Genomic DNA, 23,687 nt, shown 5'->3' with positions numbered 1-23,687 from the left:
CAGAATTAGTTATAGTCCAGTTTTGACTGGATACAGGAATAGTTTGACATTTTGAGAAAAACACTTATTTGCTTTTTGGTACAATCAGATGAGAAGATTGACTCTGTGCAGCCCACATAAAGGGGGGCTACAACAGCAGCTTAGCTTAGCATAACGACTGAAAACATCAAGTCTGGCTCTGTCCCAAGGTAATTAAATCCACCAACCAGCCCCTATAAATTTCATTAATGGACATTGTGGACAGTAAATATACTGTAGTGCATTGTATAGTAAGTAGGGAGTGATTTCGAACACAGCCTGTTTCTTGGTTGGGAGCGATAACTTCCTGGAGTCTCCGCTGGTTGCCTGGCAACAGCCAAATCTGTCAGATTACTGCCTGTAAAACACTTGGGTTCTTAAACAACTGAAATATGACATGTTATTTTGTTAGCTCTTTATGCTAAGCTAAGATAACGGTGGTTTCGGTTGTTTCGATCCCCGGCTCCTCCAGTCCGCATGTTGAAGTGTCCTTGGGCAAGACACTGAACCCTGAATTGCTCCCCGTGCTGCGCATGGGTGTGTGAATGTGGTGTGAATGGTTACATTAGATTAGATGGTATGTGGATGCCATCAGTGTGAATGTCAGTGTGAATGGGTGAATATGACAAGTAATGTGTAAGCGTCTTGAGTAGTCAGAAGACTAGAAAGGTGCTATATAAGTACAAGTCCATTTACCATTTTACCATTTACCATAACCCACTGCTAGTTGTATCTACTTATCTACCATACAAACCTTAAACTATAACAACAGATGACGCGGCTCCACTTCCTCTTAAGTGAAGCCAAAATATCTCGGATATGGGGGCTGACATGTTGTAGTTTTGCAACCAGAGTCTGTGCAGGAGTGATTGGGTAGTTGAGTCACGTCACTGCAGTCGAGTCCATACACCCGCCTAACCAATCATGAGTGGATCACAGCTTTTTTTAATACTAATTTAAAAACCAACTGCATCAGAAAAATGATCACTTGAACCATCTACATCGACAAAAAAAAAACCTTTGGGAAAAATATATATGAGGTGTACTTTGATTTTTTAGTTTGGCCCATGTCCCATCTGCTAACATGACCTATACTGCAGCCAGCCACCAGGGGGGATCCAGATGTTTTGGCTTCACTATTGGGGAGCTGTCAAGCCGTCCATCTTACTCTATGGTACAAACATGAGAGAGGAATGCCTATCACTTTTCTCTGCAAGAAAGGTTAGAAGAATATTTTTACAAAAGTGTAAGTCAGTGTATTACCTTAAGAATATTTATTGAAATTAATAAGGAATGTTTCTACAGTGAAGAATGTAATTGAATTGTATTAAATAATGCAGATAATTCAACTTATCAAGAATGCAATTACTGGTATGAAGACTTAAATTAAATACAACTGTCATGGATTTTAGGAATGATTTGGGACATTAGTTCATGGCTGTAGGATACTGTCATCAAACACACTCACTCTAATGCCCTATGCTAGAGAACTTTCTGCGCTCTGATGCCCCACTGCATGCAGCTGGTGCACTTTTTTATTCTTTCACCCCTGCCCCTCAAACAGCCTCCATCACTGGAGAGAAGAGGTTTGCATATAAAAGTCTAGAGTCAAATACCACAGGGTTTGATTTCAGTCAAGGACAATCAAGCATGTTTTGCCATGGCTATGGGACCAAACCATAGATAGTGGACCAAACGTGTCACACACACACGCACGCACACACACACACACACACACACACACACACACACACACACACACACACACACACACACACACACACACACACACACACACACACACACACACACACACACACACACACACACACACACACACACAGAGATGGAGCTTTGCCTCCATCTAGTGGATAATTAGGTTCATACAAGCAAAAAAAGTGCAGTCAACAATTTTGTTTAGTTATAAAGATTGTACAAAAAAAATACATAAATTGTGAATAAAAAGTCAGTGAGTGAAGGCCTATCAGTGAGTTCGGCTGCTTTGGAGTGTGACTCCTGGTGAGACAGCAATGCAGTTTAAAAATCAACCTCAACCTAAGACTGTCACACGTCAGATCTCCAACAGAGAGGTGCACAACTGAAAGCATGTATGTAATCGTTATCGGGTGTAAATCTGTTTTTCTTAGAGCCAGACTGCCGCTGTCCCCTGAGCTCAAACAGGTGCACTGCTCAGCGCCTAGAGAGGCAAAGTGCTGCCTTCAAGTGTATTGAGAAAATCTGTAAAAGTCTAAATCCTAAATTGGACAGCGATATTGGGGTAGGCATGCAGATAGTAATATGGGATTTTAGACATCCGGCTATCACAAATGATTGTTTGCTCTTGTATTTTGCATAAGACAGGGCTTAGCTTAATGTTATTTTTCAGCATGCTATCCGGACTAAATGATATTGTGCGTCATCATACCATTTGTTTTTCAAACTTCTCATTGTCACATGCTTAAATTGCATTGGCCTATTTTTTTTTTTTTCGAAGCTGCAGAACAATCACAGTATGTCACTTTACCTTAATACGATAATACAATAGTAGCCTATATGTTAGTAAAGCTTTTGCAAAGAATAAACAAAACGCCAGATATATAACAACTTCTTTGAAAAATCGACAGTTTCTTAAAACACATAAGCATAAAACAATTACCATGTTTCAGTGATGTTTTGTATTTAAATATTCAAATGTTTTTTGGGGCTGTGGTTTTCATATAAGCCTGCAAAGGTTTCTGTTGCACCCGCACATGTAGGCTACCTTTAAGTCTTATCATTATGAGTTGTATATTGTTTATATGTAAAATAAAACTAAACTAAAACTGAACAATACATCCAGGCCAACAATCACTATAAAACTATACCGACTATATCGAGGGATGTGTTTGCAATAGTAACGCCGATACTTGAAAGTCGGAGTGTACGGGGATCACATGAACGCAGCATCAGACGGAGCGTGCACTGTGCTGACGAGCCGTTGCTTGTGGAAACAGCTGGTGGTTTCTGTCAGCAGACACTTCGGGTAGATAGATAGCAGCATTAGCAGGAATGAAAGTTCAAACTAGAGTCGAAAGTGGTTGAGTGCGCTTTATTTTGAGTCTCTGCTGCTGTTCCACCAGACGCCGGCAAATGTCATCCAGTGAACGCCACTTTACCGGGGAGTTGTTCATTCACGACCTGGCGTGTTAACCGCAGACCGGTGACACTCGACGCAGCCAGCTACGTAGCTAACTAACATCATAGCTAACTTTATACTCCCATAGCAACTACAAAAACAAGGTGTTCTGTCACCGGGGACAAACTGTCTGCTGTCGGACTTCTGACAGTGTAAGGAGAGGCTTTTGGTACATTTCACCATGACTCATGTTCATTATAAATTCTCCTCCAAACTCAGCTACGACACGGTGGTTGTCGACGGTCCGCAAATCACGCTGAGGGACCTGAAGAGGCAGATCATGGGCAGGGAGAAGCTCCGAGCAGGCGACTGCGACTTGCAGATCACAAACGCCCAGAACAAAGAAGGTAATTGAAAACAAACATCACGTATGGACTGATATTAAGAGTGTGTTTTTTTTATCCTGACAGTTTTTGAACTTTGAAAGAAAACACGTGGTCGACGTTTGACAGCTGTGCGGTGAGAGGGTTGTGTCACCTCTTTCGGCTTGACTGGGGGTGGGGGTCCAGAAAAGTCGAGCAAAGAACAAAAAGGGTCTAATGAATGGGCCACATTCCTGCTCCATGTACGCTTCATGCCCGTAGTTAAACGGCCTGGTGGCGGTGGTGGATCAGCCCTGTCAGTGCCATGCATGTAGACGTCCCAGGAGAGGTTAAAAATAGCAAAGGTAAGGTAGGAGCACAGCATAGTCATGACCATAAGATACAAGACAAGACACACACACACACACACACACACACCATCATCATCGATATGCGAAACATCATAAAAAGTCACTTCATTAAATCAGAAGAAGGCAGAAAGAAAATGAAAGGCATGCGGATCAAACATGATGATTAGTTATGAATGATAAGCATCACATCAGAGTGTGTCAGTATCATAAGTTGAGTAATGTTTCCACAGACAGAGCAACCCACCCATTGTGTAAGGGAAAGATGCACATACAACTCCTGCTCTGTAAGGGTTTGTAGAAAGTTTGCATTAGAAGAATTCAAAAAACAACAAGTAAAAGAGAGTATTGCGCATTTAAAGGAGGGTTAAGAGAGTTAGACTGGTCATGCTGCTGTGTCATGCTGCTGTGTCATGCTGCAGTTGGATCCCTGAAGACCACATGGCAGGATCCAAAGTGTGGAAATGTGCTCCTTCACTTTGGTTTGATTCCCAATTTGTGATTTAGAGTAGTTTGCAAGTATTGACCGTTTACCAGGCTATAAAAAGAATAATTAGTCTTTTTTTTGTATTGCTTTAAGAAATGTATCGTATCTAAAATCTTTCGCATCACATCAGAAATGATCCTACTGACCCATTGAAATGAGCAGATATACACATGAGAGTTAACTAAATGTATAATTTATTCACCTACGGCTGAAACAACTAACCCTAACCCTCGATAAATAGATTAGACAATCAACAGAAACTTAAAGTGTAATTCCGGCGCAAAATCATCACGTTCTTTTCGGCATTTACATACATCAAATAAGCCATCAAGAGAGGGTTTTTTTTTGTTTTTGTTTTTTTTCAACTATTTACAAAGAAATCAAGGAGAGTCGCTAACAGCCGGCCGTGGCTAACACTGATTAGCTCGGGGCAGTACGGTGAAGGCTTTAAACAGCTTTTTAAACCACTAATACTGCTCAAAATAAAACCAAACTGCAGCAGCATGATAAAAGTCCCTACACATAAATCAAAGCACCAATGGGCTCCTTCCTTTTGGATTGACTTTGGTGATCCACTTGAATGGACTTTACTATGAGAGGAGCTGGTACCAGGGTCAGTTGGTCAGTCTTTCAAAACACTCTTTTAATAAACTCCGGGTTCGCTAACTACATCGTTGGTGCTTTGTTTTCTGTGTAGAGACTCTTCTCATGCTACTGCAGATATTTGGTGTTATTTTGAGCAGCATTAGTGGTTAAAAATGCCGTTTTAATGCGTTCACTGTACTGCCCCGAGCTAATCACTGTTAGCCACATCCGGATGTTAGCTACTCTACCGAATTTCTCTGTTAATAGATTTTACACGGAAAAAAAACTCTTGGTATGAATAGGGTTTTCTTTTCTTTAAAGCAAAATGCCTTCAGCCTTTATGATAGAAAACTGAATATCTTTGGGTTTTGACTGTTTGGTCAGACAAAACAAGCTCTTGATAATTGCGATATTTCATAATTTATACTATTTAATGACTGTATATCGATCAATTCATGAGAAAAAAATATATAAAGGGAAGATTACTCGCTAATGAAAGAAATCATCATTTTATCAAGCCAAGACCAAAGTCTGTCCCAGACTGGTCTTGCAAGTCTGTACCAAACAGTGAATCTCACATTAACTGTATGATTTCTCAATCAGCCTGGAAGAGAGAGAGATTTCTGAGATTTATAATGTTAAGCAATTACCACACAAAGATCATTTTGTGTGCGCTGTTCCATAACACTTTCAACCCTCACTTTCTCCGTCTGTTCCTCTCAGAGTACACAGATGATGAAGGTTCGATCCCCAAAGGCTCCTCCGTCATCGTCAGGAGAATCCCAATCATCGGTGCAAAGTCCAGCTCAAACAGCAAGATCCGCAACGTGTAAGTTTACATCCTGGTTTGGCACCTACTGTAGCTGAATTCCTACTCTGTTATTAGTGTTGGTAGCCCTGCCACTGCAGAGACTAAACCCTGCTACCACCTGTAACCTGGAAGTCTAACTGTAGGCTATTTTTACGCCTGAAACCTGCCAAGGGTGGCGTTTTTGATACATTTTATACATGTGATCCAGTTAGTTTTGGTTTCACAAAAAAAATGCAAACACACTAAATAACTATACATGACAATCCTATGTTGTGTCGTCATCACCTACTGTAGGTGAGCTGCATCTTCTGGTACTTGATGTTGATTGGCTTGTAGAGGATCTCTCTCTCTCTCTCTCTCTCTCTCTCTCTCTCTCTCTCTCTCTCTCTCTCTCTCTCTCTCTCTCTCTCTCTCTCTCTCTCTCTCTCTCTCTCTCTCTCTCTCTCTCTCTCTCTCTCTCTCTCTCTCTCTCTCTCTCTCTCTCTCTCTCTCTCTCTCTCTCTCTCTCTCTCTCTCTCTCTCTCTCTCTCTCTCTCTCTCTCCATCTCCCTCTACTTATTGAAAAGTGTCTTAATTTGTGAGTTTTTCCTCAATCGACTCTTAATGAAGTCGTCAGACCAGTTAAACAGTCAGTTGAACATTTGTCTCCTCTCCTCATGTGCTACCGCAGCTCAGTTTGCCTGCCAGAACTTCTGTAATTGGTCCGAAAGTTCGAACCTTCTAAATAAATGTCATACAAGAACCAAACCAAACAGTGCTTTGATTTGATATTGACCAAGACCGACTCTTTTTGTGGACCAAGTTGTTAGTCTGGGGGCGGTTTCACACCTGTAATCCTGGTTCGGCTCAATCTGAGCCCGGATCACAAACAAGCTAGGTGTGAAAGGGCCCTTAGAGTTGTGGTGTCAGACTCCAACAAGTATCATTTTACCTGTCATTGTAATATAAAAATGAGAGTTCTGTTACAACAATCATGTTGTAATCAAAAGAGAAGCTGATGATGGATCCCAGTCGTTAGCGTCAATAATAAGAACATTTATAACTAAGAAAATGATTGTAAATCATTGTCTAAAATGTGTTTTATTTTCTTTAAAGGCCTGCATTACATTCTTTACAATAAATGTAGATGCCATGCTCTAATCTCGTGTCTTTAAGTGGTATAAAAAGTAAAGTTCAAATTAACATGAAAGGGGTTCTTGATGGCTTTGCCTGTTGGGATTGTTTTGAGAAGCAGCATGTGTTTGCAGGATCACAATGCTATAAACATCCTCACAGAGGCCTGAATCTTTCAGTTGATTGAAGACAGTTGATTAAACAGGGTTTTTTTTGCATAACACTATGCAAAATAAAGATAAAATATGCTCACAGGAAAAGAGGAAAGAGTAGAACTGTAACTCCATGGTGACGTTCACAGGGATTACCCAGATATTAGTCAGGCTTAGACAGGACAGCCGGCAGTGGTGTGGGTTTTATGCATGGAAAGCTGGAAAAGACCTCACTGGAACAGACCAGCGGTCATGTGATTAGCCCCGTCAGCATCATGCAGACGGGTGGAGAGGAAGGGGGGATAAAGAGTGGTGCAACGCTGCCCACAAGATTAAATGCAGCAAATCAATTCTCCACCTGCACAAGCAGACTGACAGTCACTGAGCTTCAAAGGGCTTCTAAGTAAGCCTCTACTTGGAGTCATTTTAAAGGCTTGTTCATCCACATTTGACGTTAAACTCAAGTAAATAAATAAATAACTCAACTAAAGGAAAGAAGGAAGATTCACTGTAAACACAAAACAGAAATGAGTGATTATAAATTAGACTTATGGGTCATTTTATTAGAGGGTGGAGTGCTATTATTATATCTTATTGTAGTTAGCTAGGCCAGACGTTGGGGTTTTGATGCTGTAATGACGCAGAATAAAACACCAACAGTAAACAGGTTTTGGTGCCCTTTAGAATCAAACAGTAAGGGTCAAGCTAAGAAATGTTCCCACTGACTGCTCTTAAAAACTTTCTAAACCACAACAAGGCTGGTTTTAATTAAAAGTGATCCACTTTTCCCCCCAGTTTCCAGGGTGTTATATTGTCATGGACAACTGGTTTAAACATGATTTCTTTTTGTGTTTCAGTGACCGATCAAACGTCCAGCTTCACCAAGGCTTTGGAGCCCTCAAAGCAGTACGTAACCAAACCAAATCCCACTGCACCTCTTCTCCTGCAGCCCCACTAGACACACACAGTCATGCAGTTTAAAAACCCGGTTATGTTTGTGTTAAGACAATACCACGGTTTCTCAAACTCCATGTAAACACCATATCCAGGTTAAAATCAGAGTTGTCATAACCCGGTTTATCAGACCTAGGTAACTCCTTTTAATAACCTGAGTATTCGCCCATATATACACCGTAACCGGGGTAGGCGCGGGTTATGAGTCTCCTTAGGTTCTAACTGCCCCTCCCAACTCCGCTGCAGCGGTTTATGACCCGGAAATACAAAAGATCAGGAAGCATCACTGTCAAAAACGTCAAAAAAACCCAGCAACAACACAAGCTTTACCTTTAAACCGACTGAGGACTTCACCATAGCAAGTAACCTCACTACTAGAAGAGCTATTTCTTTCATAATTCTGTCAAAAAGGCGTCCATTTTCTCCCCCGCTTTCCAAGTTGGTGTTGTCAACTGGAGGAAAAGCGCCACCTGCTGTCCCGGAGTTACTCCCGTTGTTCTTCCCTTTCTTCCCCTCTCATGTATACGGGGAGAACTGCAATATCACGGTTATTCACTTAAACGGGTTTAGACCGTACTCCAGTTACTTACTGCTCTGCATGTAAACACACTCACTAGTACTTGGCCTAATATCTGTGCTTGAACAGTAGTTGCATGCATGATTCGCTGTGATTGGTTTACACAAAATGAAACATGATCTAAATCATTGAAAGCTTCTATTTCCTCTATCGCGGTGTAAGCTCCTGTTGGAAAGAGGAAGTAGTGTGCTTCATAGGATTTGATTTACAGGGAGCTGCTGCTCTGAAATAAAGCATATTTTACAATGACAATTAATTTAAAAAATACCATTAAAAAAGTAGTATTTGCAGTTAGACTGTGTACAAGGTAGAAAAGGGACGTATACAATTTAGCCAGTGCTGTATTATTAACCATAAGGGGAAGTATATTTGTACATGTTATATCTAATAAAGGCTATCAGCTGTGAATTTAACAAGCTGCTTGGTCACCAGAAAATCATTTAGTATCTATCTGTGGGTGGTAGGAGTTGCTTGGGGCGGGTCATACATTATCGTGCAGGCCAATTATTCACATCTGATAATCTCAACTGTTGTTTTATCAGCTGCTAACAGTCAGTGCCCAGTAGCCTCTTCTCCATTGGCTGCTGCACTTGCTCACAGACATATGGTAACATTCAGAGATGTATATTAGACACCTCCTTTGACAGCTTGTGCTGGTGTAAGGCTTTAAGTTACATTAAAGGCAGTTTGTACTTTAGTATATTGGATCTCACCCAGTCCCCAGATAGGACTGGAGTCCGTCTTCGAGAAAATACTCGATATAAGGATAATCTAAAATACTAGAGTACTCTGGGGAAGTGAACACATGCTGGAGAAATACATCATCAAATTCAGTAAAGACATGAATATCTTGGAAGCGTTTGGACTGTTTTGAAATAAAAACTGTACGCCACCTCCTTTACTTCAGAGTAAGAAGCACTTTTAATCAAGGCTGGATTTATAAGGTTTCATGTTTCATGTCAGAGCAAATAAACACTGCCTCTCTTAAACCCATTCCTCAGACATCAAGTGGTGCGCCATTGTTATTCTACGCTGGTTGATCCTTGCAGTGTTTATGCTCTCGTCGGACCAACACACCTCAAAAGCTTCTACTTGAATTAGTGTACACTGACCTGGTTTTCTTTCTGGTTTCTCTTCTTAGTACTTTGAGTCTGTTGGACTACACAATCTTTTTTTCTTTTTTGTGTGTGTTTCTCTGCCAATAAAGTTGTTTGTATGAAGCTGTCTTATGTATTGATTATGTGTTTGACTTCACTGGAGAGAATGACGGTAATACACACAGATAAGACATTTTGGAGATGTTCGGTTTCTGACATCCGGATGTTTTCACTTCACAGGAAAGACAAATTAAACTTTACAAAATAGTACATTTGCTGGAATCTTACTGGACATTGTGCAAGCTTAAATTAGTATTTTAGCGATTTAGTATTGCACTTTCACATAGTTGGGGAACGACATTTAAAAAAGAATAGTTACAATCGATGCAGCAGAGAAAGAGGTATCTTTACTTTTTGCACTAGTATGGGTCAAGCTTAAAAAACACTGGCTCCCTCATTTCCCATAATGCAGCACAATAGCTTTTTTCATTAGATGTGGCTGAGTTTTAATACAGCAGGGCAGGAAGATCTGTCGCACTGAAAATTTATAGTGCAGTAAGTCTGTACTCCAGCACATTGGATTTTAAACGATTTGAAACAAGGGCCTTGAGGTTTAAGTTGCAACTTTAAGTTTTAAAGTATATAATATTTAAGATTTATTTATATGTTAGTTGTGGATATTTGAGCAAAATTCACAATACTTGACTGTCTGTATGTGATGTGATTTCTCAATGCTATTTATTTATTTCTATTTAAATGCTAATGTGAGCATTTAACATGCTCACAATGACAATGCGAACATGCTGATGTTAATCAGGTTTAATCTTACTCTGTTCATTCTAATATTTGGTCATTAGCACTAAACACAGCCGAGGCTGATGGAAATGTTATTATGATTCATCCTCTGGGTACCACGGATGTTTGCGTAATATATTTCAGTCTGGGCTGACAGATCAACATTGCCATTCATAGAAAACTGCCTCATCCTCTGTCATGTAGACATTAGATGATTAGAGAAAATATGCTTTTTATCAAACAAAATGCTGGCCTTACAGGTGAAAAATCCCAGGGAGCCTTATATCCTTGGCTTCTTCATTTTCGGGGTAGCAAGGGATGAGAGGTGGCTGGAGGTGCTGAGGCAGTAATCCTGGGATGAGAACAGACATGTATTATCCACTCTGTACTGTATGGAAATCACTGCTGGATCTCCGCTCAAAGTGTTATAAAGGAAATATTTTACATTCAGAGCTTACTGTACCCCCATGTTAGCAAAGAAACAACCAATGGTACGGGGTAAAGCATCAAGATTGGCAGGACATACTGGTCTTGATTTGGAGCAAATCTTTGACCCTTCTTAGTTTATTTAAATATCAAATATTTACAATATTTATGAAACTAGAGCTCTCAAGTCTTTTCCCAAAAACCTGGATGCTCTCATCGCCAGTGAAACTGATTGTGTTTAATTCTAACAGATGGATGACCAGAATTCTTCTAGAGCCTTACCCTTTTTCGCCAAGGTATACTCCCTCCTTTCTGTCTGTTATTGTACATTATCTTGCTGGATCATGCAAGTCAGTTTTAATTAAACGCTGATCCTCCTGTTTGACCTGACAAATGTGTAGATGCAGATGGTGAACATGGCTGAAGCGGATGTTTCAGAAGAGGACAAACTCAAAGTTTTGAATAATCAGTCCACCAATGACTCCATGAAGTGAGTAACTTCTGTAATCATATCAAATCTCCTTTATCCCCATGTCTTTTCCTAAATTCTCTATCTCCATGTCTCACTTTTTCTTTCCGCATCCATTACTTTACTTGATCTTTGTCCAGCACTCTATATTCCTCCCTTATTTTCTGTCATTCTGTTCCTCTTCCTATATTATGCACATTATTTATGATGTTTTTCAGTCTCCCTGCTTCTATATACAGTTATTTTTATCTGTTCCACTCTATGTCTCTTTCTCTTACTAGTAACAACAAGAATTTTGGTACTGTGCTCCCTGCGAACTACACCTGTTATCGCTGCGGAAATACTGGACACCACATCAGGAACTGTCCCAACACTGGGGTAAGAGCAGGGCATGTGGTATCTCTTGTTGCAGTCTAGAAGTCTTTATATTTCTGCTATCCGGTACATATTTTAGTCATTTGTGTGTGTATGCACTGTATTGTATGCTGAGTTCCAATATGTACTTAGGTGTTGACTGTACACCTAGCCTTAAATGTAGATGTGTGTGTTTGACAACAGGATAAAAACATGGAGGCCCCTATGAGAATAAAGAAAAGCACAGGCATCCCTCGTTCCTTCATGGTAGAGGTGGACGATCCCAGCATAAAGGGAGCCATGCTGACCAACTGTGGACGTTTCGCGATTCCTGCCATAGACGCGTGAGACAAAAGAGTCAATATTTATATCTTTTCTTGAATGGGAATGGTTTGAAACTTTGGGAAATACGCTTGTACATTTTTTTGCTGGAAGTTAAAGGATTGATGCCGCTTTCTGTACGTTAAACATATGGGCTACAGCCAGCAGCCTGTTAGCTTAAGTTAGCATAAGTACTTTAAAGAGCCAGCCTGGATCTATCCAGACGTGACAAATTCCATCCACCAGCACCTCTGAAGTTCACAAATTAACACATATCTTTTCAGTAAAGCAGGTAGAGGTGCTACATAAATACTGTGTGGCGCTATAGTGTCGTTACAGTAATTCCCTAGCTATAATGAGGGTGCAGAGTGCAGATGCCTAAGACCCAGAAAAACTCTGACCAATCAGAGCAGACTGGGCTATTTCAGGAGGGAAGCTTAAAGAGACAGGCGGTCAAACTGAGCATTTCAGACAGGGTGAATACAGGTATATTTAGACGGACAGTATGAGTGAAATATGAGTATCAGCCAAATTACAAGCATGAACCTGAAAATGAGCATCATATGTTCGCTTAAACAAATACACACATCAGACTGATATTATTTTTCATTAAACTCTTGGACAGCAAATAAGCAAATTCCCTCAAATATTTAACTATACTAAGTATAAGTATTGTAGATATCTTATGGCCTGGATCACTGAGTCATCACTGGCACAATGAGCAAGACTGCTGTTCACACCAACCTTCTTTCAAACTCACACTTCTTGAATCATTCCGGTTAAAGGCATCCTCTAAATGCATCAAAAGCAAATGTGCAGTGTGTATATTATTGTCTGTCCGTAGTCAGGCGTACGCCATTGGCAAGAAGGAGAGACCTCCGTTCCTTTCACGGGAGCGGCCTGAATCGGAAGACGAGGAGGATCCAGTACCTGAGGAACTACTCTGTCTGATCTGTCACGACCTGCTGAGTGACGCCGTGAACATACCCTGCTGTGTAAACAGCTACTGCGACGACTGTGAGTGTCCATCAAAACATATGAACCGATTACAGGTGCTGCAGGCTCCATATTTACATGTCAACCGTCTTTGTCGCTTGCTCAGGTATTCGCACGGCCTTACTGGATTCCGAGGAACACGTCTGCCCCACTTGCAACCAATCAGATGTCTCACCTGATACCCTGATAGCCAATAAATTTCTCAGACAGGTGAATTAACAGATGGATGGATAAACATGAGAGTCGCTAACAGCCGTACATTACTAACAATGATTAGCTCGGGGCATTACAGTGATGGCATTAAAACAGCTTTTTTAACCACTAATACTGCTCAAAAAAACACCAAACATCTGCAGTAGCATGGGAAGAGTCCCTACACATAAAACGAAGCACGGATGGCTCCTTCCTTTTGGATTGCATTTGGTAATCGACTTAAATGGATTTTACTTCTCTTTTAATAAACCCCTGCTTCACTAACTACGTTGTTGGTACTTTGTTTTATATATAGGGATTTGGTGTTACTTTAGCAGTATTGGTGGTTAAAAAAGTCGGTTTAATGCCTTCACCGTGCTGCCCCAAGCTAAGCTAATCAGTGTTATTCAACGTTTGGCTGTTAGCGACTCTACAGATTTCTCCGTCAATAGTTCATACACAGACTTTCTGTCCGTCTGTTTCTCCTAACACAGGCTGTGGACAATTTTAAAAAAGAGCAAGGCTCCAGTAAAAGTCTGAGGAGAGGTTGCTCTATCTCCCAATCCCAAAATCCAACCCCGATGCCGAGCCCTGTGCCCAACCTGCCCCCTCTCACCATGCAAATCCAGCCCAAAAAACCTCTCCTACCAACCTCCAGACAGCAGGTAAACCTCATAATGATGAGTTCCATGTGGTAGGCAGAAATAAGAGTAGCACTGTACATGGGTGACTCAGGAGCAAACAGGATAATTGCTGGGTTTTTTCCACAATCAGGTCGTCTATTCTCAGAGTGATAGTTCTCTTCAAAAAACCCCTGACACAAATGTTAGAAAACACAGTATACTGCACAATTTAAACAGCGTTCTCCATATTTTAACTGATAAGAAATGTGTACATATATTGTCATCTATGTTGTCGTGTTGATTTAATTGTTAATTATTATGTCTCTGCTTATGGTTTTCACCTGCTTATCTGTTATATCCTGATTTCTTCTATATTCTCTGTTCGTCCTTCTTTAGGACCCTCTCCTGCACCACTTTCAGGCTGCAGAGACACCGCCGTCGTCTCAGGTTTACGCGGCTCCGCCGAAAGCAACACGCCCCGCCTCTGCTACACACACGCTAAGCACGTCCCTCGAGCCTGGGCAAAGCCACCTCGAGATACCTGACGAGTCCCTAAACACGTAAACATATTCGCACAGTCAAATGATTTGCGGTGCTCTGCTGTCTCTCTTTAAAGTTTTAATCCTGAAGAATTTAATGTTTTTTTTTAAATGCAAAATCACCCAGGACTGAAATATTAAGGATTACAATTAAGGCAGCAAATGGCCTAATCTTCTTTGTGATTTAACCATCTGTGGTGAAAAGAACCCATCTCAGAATATTTGGTGTTTGGATAGTCCGTTTGCTCCAGCTCACATTATCAAAGAGAACAACCAAAGACTGAAGTTTACTGAATCCGCAGCTGGTCATGGTGGCATTTCATGTACACCCCCTGCTGGAGTACAAGGCAAAGTGATTCAAATGTCTCTTGCGTTTCTACACTGCATTTTGTTAAAATGACAAAAAGTATTACATATGGAATGTGTAATACTTAATAAACAAACAATTATCTATATTGGCAAGAGAAATTGAAAGCCCCATTTTGCTCATATAGCACTTCGGGTTTTTGACACTGCTGATGGGATGAGGTGAGGACAATGACACCTGCCTCGCCCTGCCTTCAGCAGCTTCAACAAACAAATTAATTTGACATCCACACTAAGCCGGTCAAATCTTTCTTTCTCTGAATAAATGAGAATTTCATACTCGTTACATTGTCTGACGACAGAAATGTAAAAAGGTGACGGTGAGGACAAATGTATTCTGAGTCATAACCGTTGGCTGTGTGGCAGAAAAGTTAAGAACAGACTCACACTTTTGTAAAGAGGATGAAGAAGGAGATTTGATGTTGTTCAGGTGTTAAAATGCAAACAGATGTCTCCAGGGAAAAGTACCTTGCATACCTTACCTCTAAAGTTTGTTTTCACATGAAACTGCCCTTTTAATAATATGTGGTCTTGTTTTGTTTTTGTTTTTTACAGTTTAAGTGTGAAATGATGGCCTGAGTGTGGCATAGGGTTCCTCACAGGACTGACATTAGGAAAGAAACATGAAATTGTTGTTGGTTTTTAACATTAAAAAATATTATAAAACCTAAATAAATCATTTGGTAGCGTCGGTCTGAAAACTTTATTTCTGTTTACCTGCAGAAGTTGAATTTTGTGCAATCAAAATATGGCACATTGGATTTGAGATTGAAGAACTGGTGAACAATCACCCTGATGTTGTGTTCATGTGGTACTGTGATGTCTGCACTGTTTTTCCAGAGAGGCTGAAGAAAACACACGCGATGACTCAGTGGCTGCTGTCGCCCCATCTGTACCGGTCTCACCCAAAGACCCCGCTGAAGCTCCATCACAGCTGAAACCACTGGTGAGGACGGACACACACACACACACACACACACACACACACACACACACACACACACACACGCGCGCAAGATGCAAATTTTCTCTGCATTAAATCTGTGGTGTTTGTGTCTGCTCAGGTTAACCTTACTTCAGTGGTAGAGCAGCCAGCAGTCAGTGTGACTCTACAGCAGCCCTCCTCAGGTGAGTGCCTAAGAAGCTGTGTGTCTTTCATGTCCATTCATTACATGTCTATACTGTTCATCATGTGTTTTGTCATTTTATGTGAGAAATATTGCTTAAACCGTCTTTTCCCTGAATCCACAGGTCCAGCACCAAGACACTCTGGGCCATCAATGTGCTGGGAAAGGTCAGTTGAGCATGTGTTTAAGTCTGTATTGGACTTTGCCCACTTATTCGAGATTTATTATTTCTTCTTCCTTCCTCTTTCCCCTGCAGCTTATCTTCCTCCTCAGCTCGTCCAACCGGAGGCCGGAACGAATCTAACCCCCAGCAGCTTCCTCCCATCTCATACCCAGCAACTCCTCCACCTCTCTTTCCCTCCCCCCATTTCCACACATTCCTCACCGCTCAGCAGCCTCTCAGCACTTACCCCCACGGATACCCACCTACAACGCCCGTCTGGACCCTCCCAAACCTCCAGGGTGCCCCCATCCCTTCTCTGTGCCCCTCTACCTCAATCCCAGCCCTCATCCCCAAGGAGTGGTACAGGCATCAGAGAAAGAAGGAAAGGTAAGGGCTTCCAAGCAGTCATTCCCTTTAAAGGATATCTGTAAGTTGCTAAAAATGTTTTAAACCATATGACTCACCATATTGTTGTAGTTGTATGGAGAATGAATTTGCCAATATTCTTTTGTGAATTCGTCTTAACCTCAATTCCAGGCAACAAAAGACACTTTAAAGTGGCCTTGTTAAAACTTGCAGATTCTGTTTTTAAGGAGATTACTTTGGGTATTGGGTTTTCCAAACAGATTTAGCTGCAGAGGTATTGTAGTATGATGATAGTAATCTGATAATAATATGAAACATTAATTTCCCCTCACTCCTCTATCTTTGTCACTCAGGTCACCTCACAGAGGATCTTCCCACAGACACTCCTCCTCTCGTTCCAATTCAAAGTCTTCTAAGTCCAAGACTTGTCGCTCCTACTCTCGCTCTTCTAGCAGGTCCAGATCCCGGGCCAGGTCCAGGTCCCGGTCCCATGACAGAATAAGGTATTTTGTTTTTTGTTTGTTTTAATTCTATTTTTAGATTAGATTTATTTGATTTTCTTAGATTTATTGTGTTGCCCTATCTCCAAACTGAACCTCAGGTTCTCACCTGCAATGCACATATTATAGAGCGAACAATTTATTGGTACTGGTAGTCATTTTTAAAAAAGTTAAACACATAATAGAAATAATCAAGATAAAGATCCCTTTAGCCACATACTGAGCGGGATGTTTTTACAGTTCAACTTCAGTGCTCTCTCTCTCACATTGGACAAAATATCCAATGTAACTTTCAGTAAAATAAACGGCACATTAAAGGGAATTTCTTTTTCTTTTCTTTTGTCAACCTGGACCCCATGTCTCCATGTAACTCTGCGTAAGTGACTAATTGACTGGTCCAGCATTTAGCAAAAGGACTGTGGCCTGGCCACCACAAACTGGGCCGCAATGTAATCGAACGAGGCAATAGCGATCGTCAATATACGTCACTAAGCTACGCTTCTCAACAAAGCCATCTCTCTCTCACTCCTTCAAGTTCTACACAACTGTCTACCGGCAACAAGTCATTAAGTCAAGATTTTAGAGATTTTAGAATGCATCTTCACCATTTTTCCATAATTTAGTCAGACAGTTATAACAACAATCTGAGCATGTCAGTGGCAAAAACCAAAACACTTTAAGTGGACGTATATTTTTGGTGCGCAGATGCCCCAATCGCTTACGGTTCCCGTCGGCCAGGCTGCAGCAATCACGCTCACTACTGCAGCAAAAAAAGTTGTTGCCATTCGTCATTTACACAGAAATACATGAGGAACTAGGGTCTAGGTTGAAAAATACAGAAATTCCCCTTTAAGTGTATGTAGTAAAGTGCTGTATTTCTTTCAAAGACAAGGTGACAGGGAAGTGAGCTAGAAACAACTTAAACGATAACGAGGTAATAGTGCCTTAAAATGTGTGGGACAAATGCCTCGACTTAATGGTTTTTCTTTTCCTTTTCAGGCACAACTCAACTTACTCCCGCCACAAAGACCGCCACAGTCATTCCTCCCGCTCCTATAGCTATGGTTACAAGCGTTCCCCCGCAACGTCCTCGTCATCTTCACCTCGAGGGGGTTACCATTCCAAGTCACCTTCAAATCACCGCAAAAACAGCCCTCACAGTCGGCATCACCATAAGAAATCAACTCATAGCAGCTCCAGCTCCAGGAGGCAAGGGGGACACTCCCAGACGGAGACAGGAGGCTCAGGGGTAAATTTAGCTGGTTACCTGTATCCTCAGCATGCAAATCTGTGTAGTGACCAGGAGTTGGACAGAGAGCGCTACCTGAGGTGGAAAAGGGATTACAAAGAGTGGTGTGATAAGTATTTCAGCAGCTATGTCGGACACTTCCACCAGATGCCTTTTCCCCTCCTCAGTCTTCCTCCTCCTCAGTTGGGGGACAGAGAAGGAAGTGCTGAATACTCACGTGCCAACTCGGACTCTTGCAACCAACTCCAAGGTAGACGCACTGCCCGGATCGGCCGCTCCCCTCCTTCGCAGTCAGCCAGTGACAGCCGCTCCCCTCCTTCGCAGTCAGCCAGTGACAGCCGCTCCCCTTCTTCGCAGTCAGCCAGTGACAGCCGCTCCCCTCCATCTCAGTCTTCATGTGAGAGCCGATCCACGCCATCTCGCTCTTCAAGTGAGAGTCGATCCACATCATCTCAGTTGTCTAGTGACAGTCGCTCCTCTCCATCTCAGTCATCCGGTGATGGACGCTCCACACCATCAGATGACGCAGCTAAGCCAGGCGCCTATAAGCAGGGATGCACTGAGAAGTATAGCTGTATCACACTTACAAAGGGCAGTGAGGAAGTGGAACTGCAAGAAGGAAGTAAAGATGAAAAGCAGCTAATCACAAAGACTTCAGAGAACCTCAGCTCCTTAAAACATGATAGAAAGAGCATGAAGAAACATATGGATGGAAATGAAGAGGAGTCATCATCCCCCGATTCTGCAGACTCAACCGATGGGAGCGGAAAGGACAAGAGGAGGCACAACACTGAACCAAATGCTTGCAAGGAGAGCAGCCCCGCACGGGAATCAGTTCAACCAAGTGTGAAACCAGATAAATGTTTGGACATAGACTATGAAAGAAAAAGGAGAGACAAAAGGAATTTGGAAATGGAGAAAGGACAGAGAAGAGGCAAACATTCAGACTCCAGGCAGGATGTGAGGAGACGGCACAAAGAAAAGCCGAGTAGAGAGGCAGGCAGGGTGGATGCAGACAGATACCCTGGAGGCAGCAGAGCTTCTGACTCAAGATCAGAGAAGAATAGAAAAAGAAAAGGAGAGGAGAAGTTGGAGAGAAGCTCTGTGGGCACTCAAAGCAGCAAATGCCAGAAAACTGATATTGCAGAGGACCCCACAAGCCGCAAGAGTGAATCCCCAAATCGATTCGACAGAAAGAAACCAAGCACAGAGAATAAAAAGAGGAGAACGTTCCCTCTGACAGAAAGAGACATCTGGGAGGGATCAGTAAAGGTGAAACAACAGAAAAAGATAAGCATCAACATAAATTTGCAAGCAAAAGGGAAGGAAGAGAAAACCGAAATACAGGACATGTCTTATATAGAGAGTGTCACAAGAGAGGAAGAAATCGAGAAGGCTGGTAATCGAGAGGAGAAGAAGTTGAACAGAGGTGAGACAGACATTGAGGCAACTGGAAAGGAATCCAGCAGCTTCACAGAAGAAGAAAAAATAAAACCAGATGAAGGAGGGGCAAGACAGAAATGGGAGAAAGCCACCTTCAGAGATGATGAGGCAGAGGTGCTGGAAAAAGTTGCGAGCGAGAAAAAAGAGGAGAACATTGAGTTGTGTCATAGCGCCCTCAGAAGTGTGGAGGAGGAGAAGGAGGAGAGTAAAAATCAATGGGATGAAAGAGACGGGATGGAGGCCAGCAGAGGAGAAGAGGTGTCAAGTGAACAAGACAACAACAGGAGCGTGAGGGGAGGAAAGGAAGGACAAGTGATGGGAGAGTTAGTCGCAGGTACCTGGAAGGGAGAAAGAACATGTAAAGACAACAGGGGAATCCCCCTGGGGGAGTCAAACCCAAAGGAAGAGCCGATGGAGGGGAGCCATCATGACAGACCAAACACCCCGGTGAATGATGGAAGGTCAGAATGCTTCTGCTTTAAATACGCTTTAAAGGTGCAATGTGTAGCTACTGACCACCACAAAAATTAGGGGACAGCCTCTTCATCTTGTGCAAGAATTTCATGATTTAAGTTGTACTCCATAAGAATTGAGATACGTTATTTCTAGCGTGTCTTTCGCAGTAAGATGTAATTGCAGGCGAGCCTGTTCCTCGGAGCTCTCCACCTTCTTAAATCCTTACACACACAAATCTTGCTATTACACTTCTGCCCTTACTATAAGCCTGACACAAGGTGGAAGTTCTAGTGACTAGTAAGGTCTGCAGACCAACCGCTCTTTGATATAAAGAAACTTAAAAGACAATTAAATAGATGAAAATCTTATGGAGTACATCTTTAAGATTGTGTACAGTTAGACATGCAATAAACCTCGCAATGTCCTCAAAAAGTAGATTCTGTATTTTAGAGACTGTTGCAAATGGAAGGGTCCCCAGAGAGTCTAGCTCCATCCCGGCGGAGATTACTCGCTCAGCAGAGCGAACACAGACCCAACAGCCAGCAGAGAGGAGGGACAGGCAGGCCGATGCCAGCCAGGTGATCTAAGCTAGAGTTGAGAGCGGCCCCACATAAACCTGCTGCACACAGCTGGATGAAGTTGGATTCTCCGGGGACCCGTGCACTGTATCAGTCTCATAAACGCAGAATCTCAGTTCAGGTGTAGGTCGTTTTAGTTTTAGGTGTGAAGCGGCAAACTTTGTACAGCTTCTGTGAGCCGGGGCAGCTCCACTTCTTAATCCTCTCACAAGGTAGACTGGACACTGCAGTCACTCACTGCCTTTCAAGGCACAAGCAAAGTTACAAGACAGGTTGGGGCTAGCTGGTTAGCATGCTAATTTCAGCAGATATTGCTGCAGCACAATACATAAAGCTCTTTGACACTTTGTTACTTCTTCACACTCTAATGATAATGTGAGGGCGCACTCACACTTGGCCCCGGTTGATCCGTGCCATCTTAAAGTGTAATTCCGTCGTAAAATCATCCCATGGTCTTTTCGGCACTTACATACATCAAATAAGCCATCAAGACAGTTTTTTCAACTATTAACAGAGAAATCGGTTAGATCCGCTTCACAGGATGATTTTACGCTGGAATTACACTTTTAACAGTTCGCTGTGGCTGCTCCTTCTTCTCCCATTACACCATGCAATATTTAAAACTGATCTGCTGTCAAAAGATGCAGAAAATGATAAAATAGTTTTGCCAGGTGAGCTTATAATGTCAACCAGCAGTGGAAGGACATTTTCAGATTGTATTAGCTGTGACTTAATACGCTTATTACTTTTAAAGAGAGTGAAATATTACGGGCTTCACCACTAACAATGAAAACTAAGACATAGAGAGGTAAATACAAAATATAAATGCATTGAATAATTTTTTCCTGAAAAAATGCAGGCTATAAATTGTTATTATTCAGTTTCTTGTCTACCCCGAACATCTGCAACCAATGATACTATTAACATGTTAATCAACTCTCATCGGGTAAATACCTGACTTGGGTTTAGGGCACAGTTAAAAAATGATTTCCTCACTACACATAAAACCTTTCAATGAACAGACTTATCTAATTCTGATTTGCGTGTGTGTGTGTGTGTGTGTGTGTCAGTAGCTGCGAGGATCATCAGGAGAAGAAAAGAGTGATGAAAATTCTGGAGGACTACACCCAGGACAGACCTCCAGACAAAGAGGACAAACTCATACAGGTGTGTAAGTGAGTGCAGTCTGTGGACCCAGATTATTTTGAACGCATCATGAGTTACAGGAACGGATTGAGCAAAAATTGCATGACATCTCAGTCACATCTTCACTCTCTGTCTCAGGTCCCTCTCTCCAAATTGGAGAAGGAAGCGTCTGAGGAAGAAGAGAGGGATAAAGGAGTGATCAAAGTTCAAGCGGATGCTCCTGCGATGTTTCTGCCTTCGCCATCCGTGTCTGTGACAGCAGAGACAACAACCAACAGGGAATCAGAGGATGACGAAAGGAGAGAGAGGTCAGTGGAAATGGAGAGAGACAAGGCTAGAGCAACAGAAAGAGGAAGGGACAAGGAGAGAGAGAAACCATCCACTTTGTCCATTTCAAACAGAAGTGTGGCTCCCTCTAGCGGCAAGGAGAGAACTGACAGCACCCTGTGTACAGACAGAGAGGGGGGGGAACGGATGGAGATGGACATGAAGAGACGGAGGGACGGAGAGAGACCGAGGGATAGGCAGAAAGAGAGCAAAAGATCAAAAGAGAGAACAAGGGAGGAAGAGAAAGGGAGACACCGGGAGAGAGAGAGGGGCCACAGCAGGACTGCCTCTGCCCAGAAGAGGAATCCCCCTTCCTCCTCTCACTCCTACTCTTATTCGACATCACATCACACAGACAGGAGAGACAGGCAGGAAGGGGGTGACCCGGGCGGCAACAAGAGTTCCTCCGGTCCCGGCGTCAAATTCTCTGGCTGCAGAAACAGGGAAAGAAACGTGACAAGCAACGCTATTGAACCACCTGATCAAAGTACACAGAAATCATATCGAGACACATCACTGGACTCCAAATTTAAAGACAAAGAACCTCCCCACTACCACCACAATCATCAAGATCCATCAGGGAACTACAGACACCAAGACAAACCTGCAGGGACCCACCATTCCCCGCTTTGCCTCTCTCACATCCAAGGGAAGGAGAGAGACTCACTCCCCTCCGGGTCAGAGCTCAGTAAGCCCAGAATGAGAAGCCCTGGTCAGGAATTCACACAGAACAGAAGTAGAAATCACAGCAAGGTTGAAAAAGTGGAGGGAAAGCTGAGGCACTTAATGAACGAAGGAAAAGGGAGGAGAGAAAATCTAGAGACAGCAGCTGAGAGAGAAGGAGGTAGTCGATGGAAGGGCAAAGCCGATGAATCGGACAGACAGACTAAGTGGGAGGGAGGGAGAGATCTGGAGGAAGGGGAGAGGCCCAGCGGCGGCACTTCATCAGCAAGCCAGGGGAATGACAGGGACGACGAGAGAAAAGAGGAGAAGAAGAAACATAAGATGCACAAAAGGGAGAAGAGAAGAGCCGCCCCGGAGCTGCTGAAGAAACACAAGAAAAAGACCTCAAAGAGAAGCAGAGATGGGAGGGCAGAGGAGAGCAGCGGAGAGGTGGACGACCGCACCACGCTCTGCTCAGTCATGTGGTCTTGACTGAAAAATAAATTTACTTGAATGATGTTTTTCCTTTCTCTGTCCAAAAAGTGCCTGGATTTCAATTTTTCAATTTTATTTTCCCAGGATACTTTTTGTATCACATTAAGACATCTCATCTTGAATATGCATTACTGTATATCAAAGTGAACAAATTGTGAAGGAAAAGCACTTTAATATATAATACAAGAAAATGAATGTGACTGAAAGCAAATGTTAACCTTAAACCTCTTGAATTTTTTTAAGTTCAAGGAAATTGCACATGCCTCTAAACTTGCTCATGGCTGCCACCAACTACGGTTGTTTACTGAAGCTGCATTGTTACAGTTTGCATGGAGGAAACCTTACATTTAGACAAAAGTGAGTCAGTAATTTGATTTGCCTCTCACAGAAGCACAGGAGTGCGTATAGAAGACTACTGAAAATAGTTTGTGATTAATTTATAACATACTGTGAA

General features: G+C 42.3%; 1 protein-coding gene across 1 annotated transcript; it reads left to right on the top strand.

Annotated features, from left to right (window-relative positions):
• Nucleotides 1-3,017: 3,017 nt before the first annotated feature.
• LOC310959766 (uncharacterized protein) lies at nt 3,018-23,485 on the top strand. Its single transcript, XM_083931225.1, has 19 exons — nt 3,018-3,540; nt 5,659-5,764; nt 7,869-7,917; nt 11,112-11,156; nt 11,262-11,350; nt 11,611-11,707; nt 11,888-12,027; nt 12,849-13,021; nt 13,107-13,210; nt 13,687-13,857; nt 14,212-14,375; nt 15,561-15,666; nt 15,785-15,848; nt 15,972-16,014; nt 16,104-16,397; nt 16,730-16,879; nt 17,876-20,029; nt 21,676-21,769; nt 21,887-23,485. Exons 1-19 carry the CDS (start codon nt 3,375-3,377, stop codon nt 23,228-23,230), a joined length of 5,553 nt encoding a protein of 1,850 aa, XP_083787351.1. The 5' UTR covers nt 3,018-3,374; the 3' UTR covers nt 23,231-23,485.
• Nucleotides 23,486-23,687: the final 202 nt, after the last annotated feature.

Source organism: Echiichthys vipera (assembly GCF_963691815.1).
Source record: "Echiichthys vipera genome assembly, chromosome: 17".
NCBI classification, from domain to species: domain Eukaryota; kingdom Metazoa; phylum Chordata; class Actinopteri; order Perciformes; family Trachinidae; genus Echiichthys; species Echiichthys vipera.
Note: the sequence above shows the minus strand (reverse complement) of the source record. Positions and strands in the feature narration are given on the sequence as shown.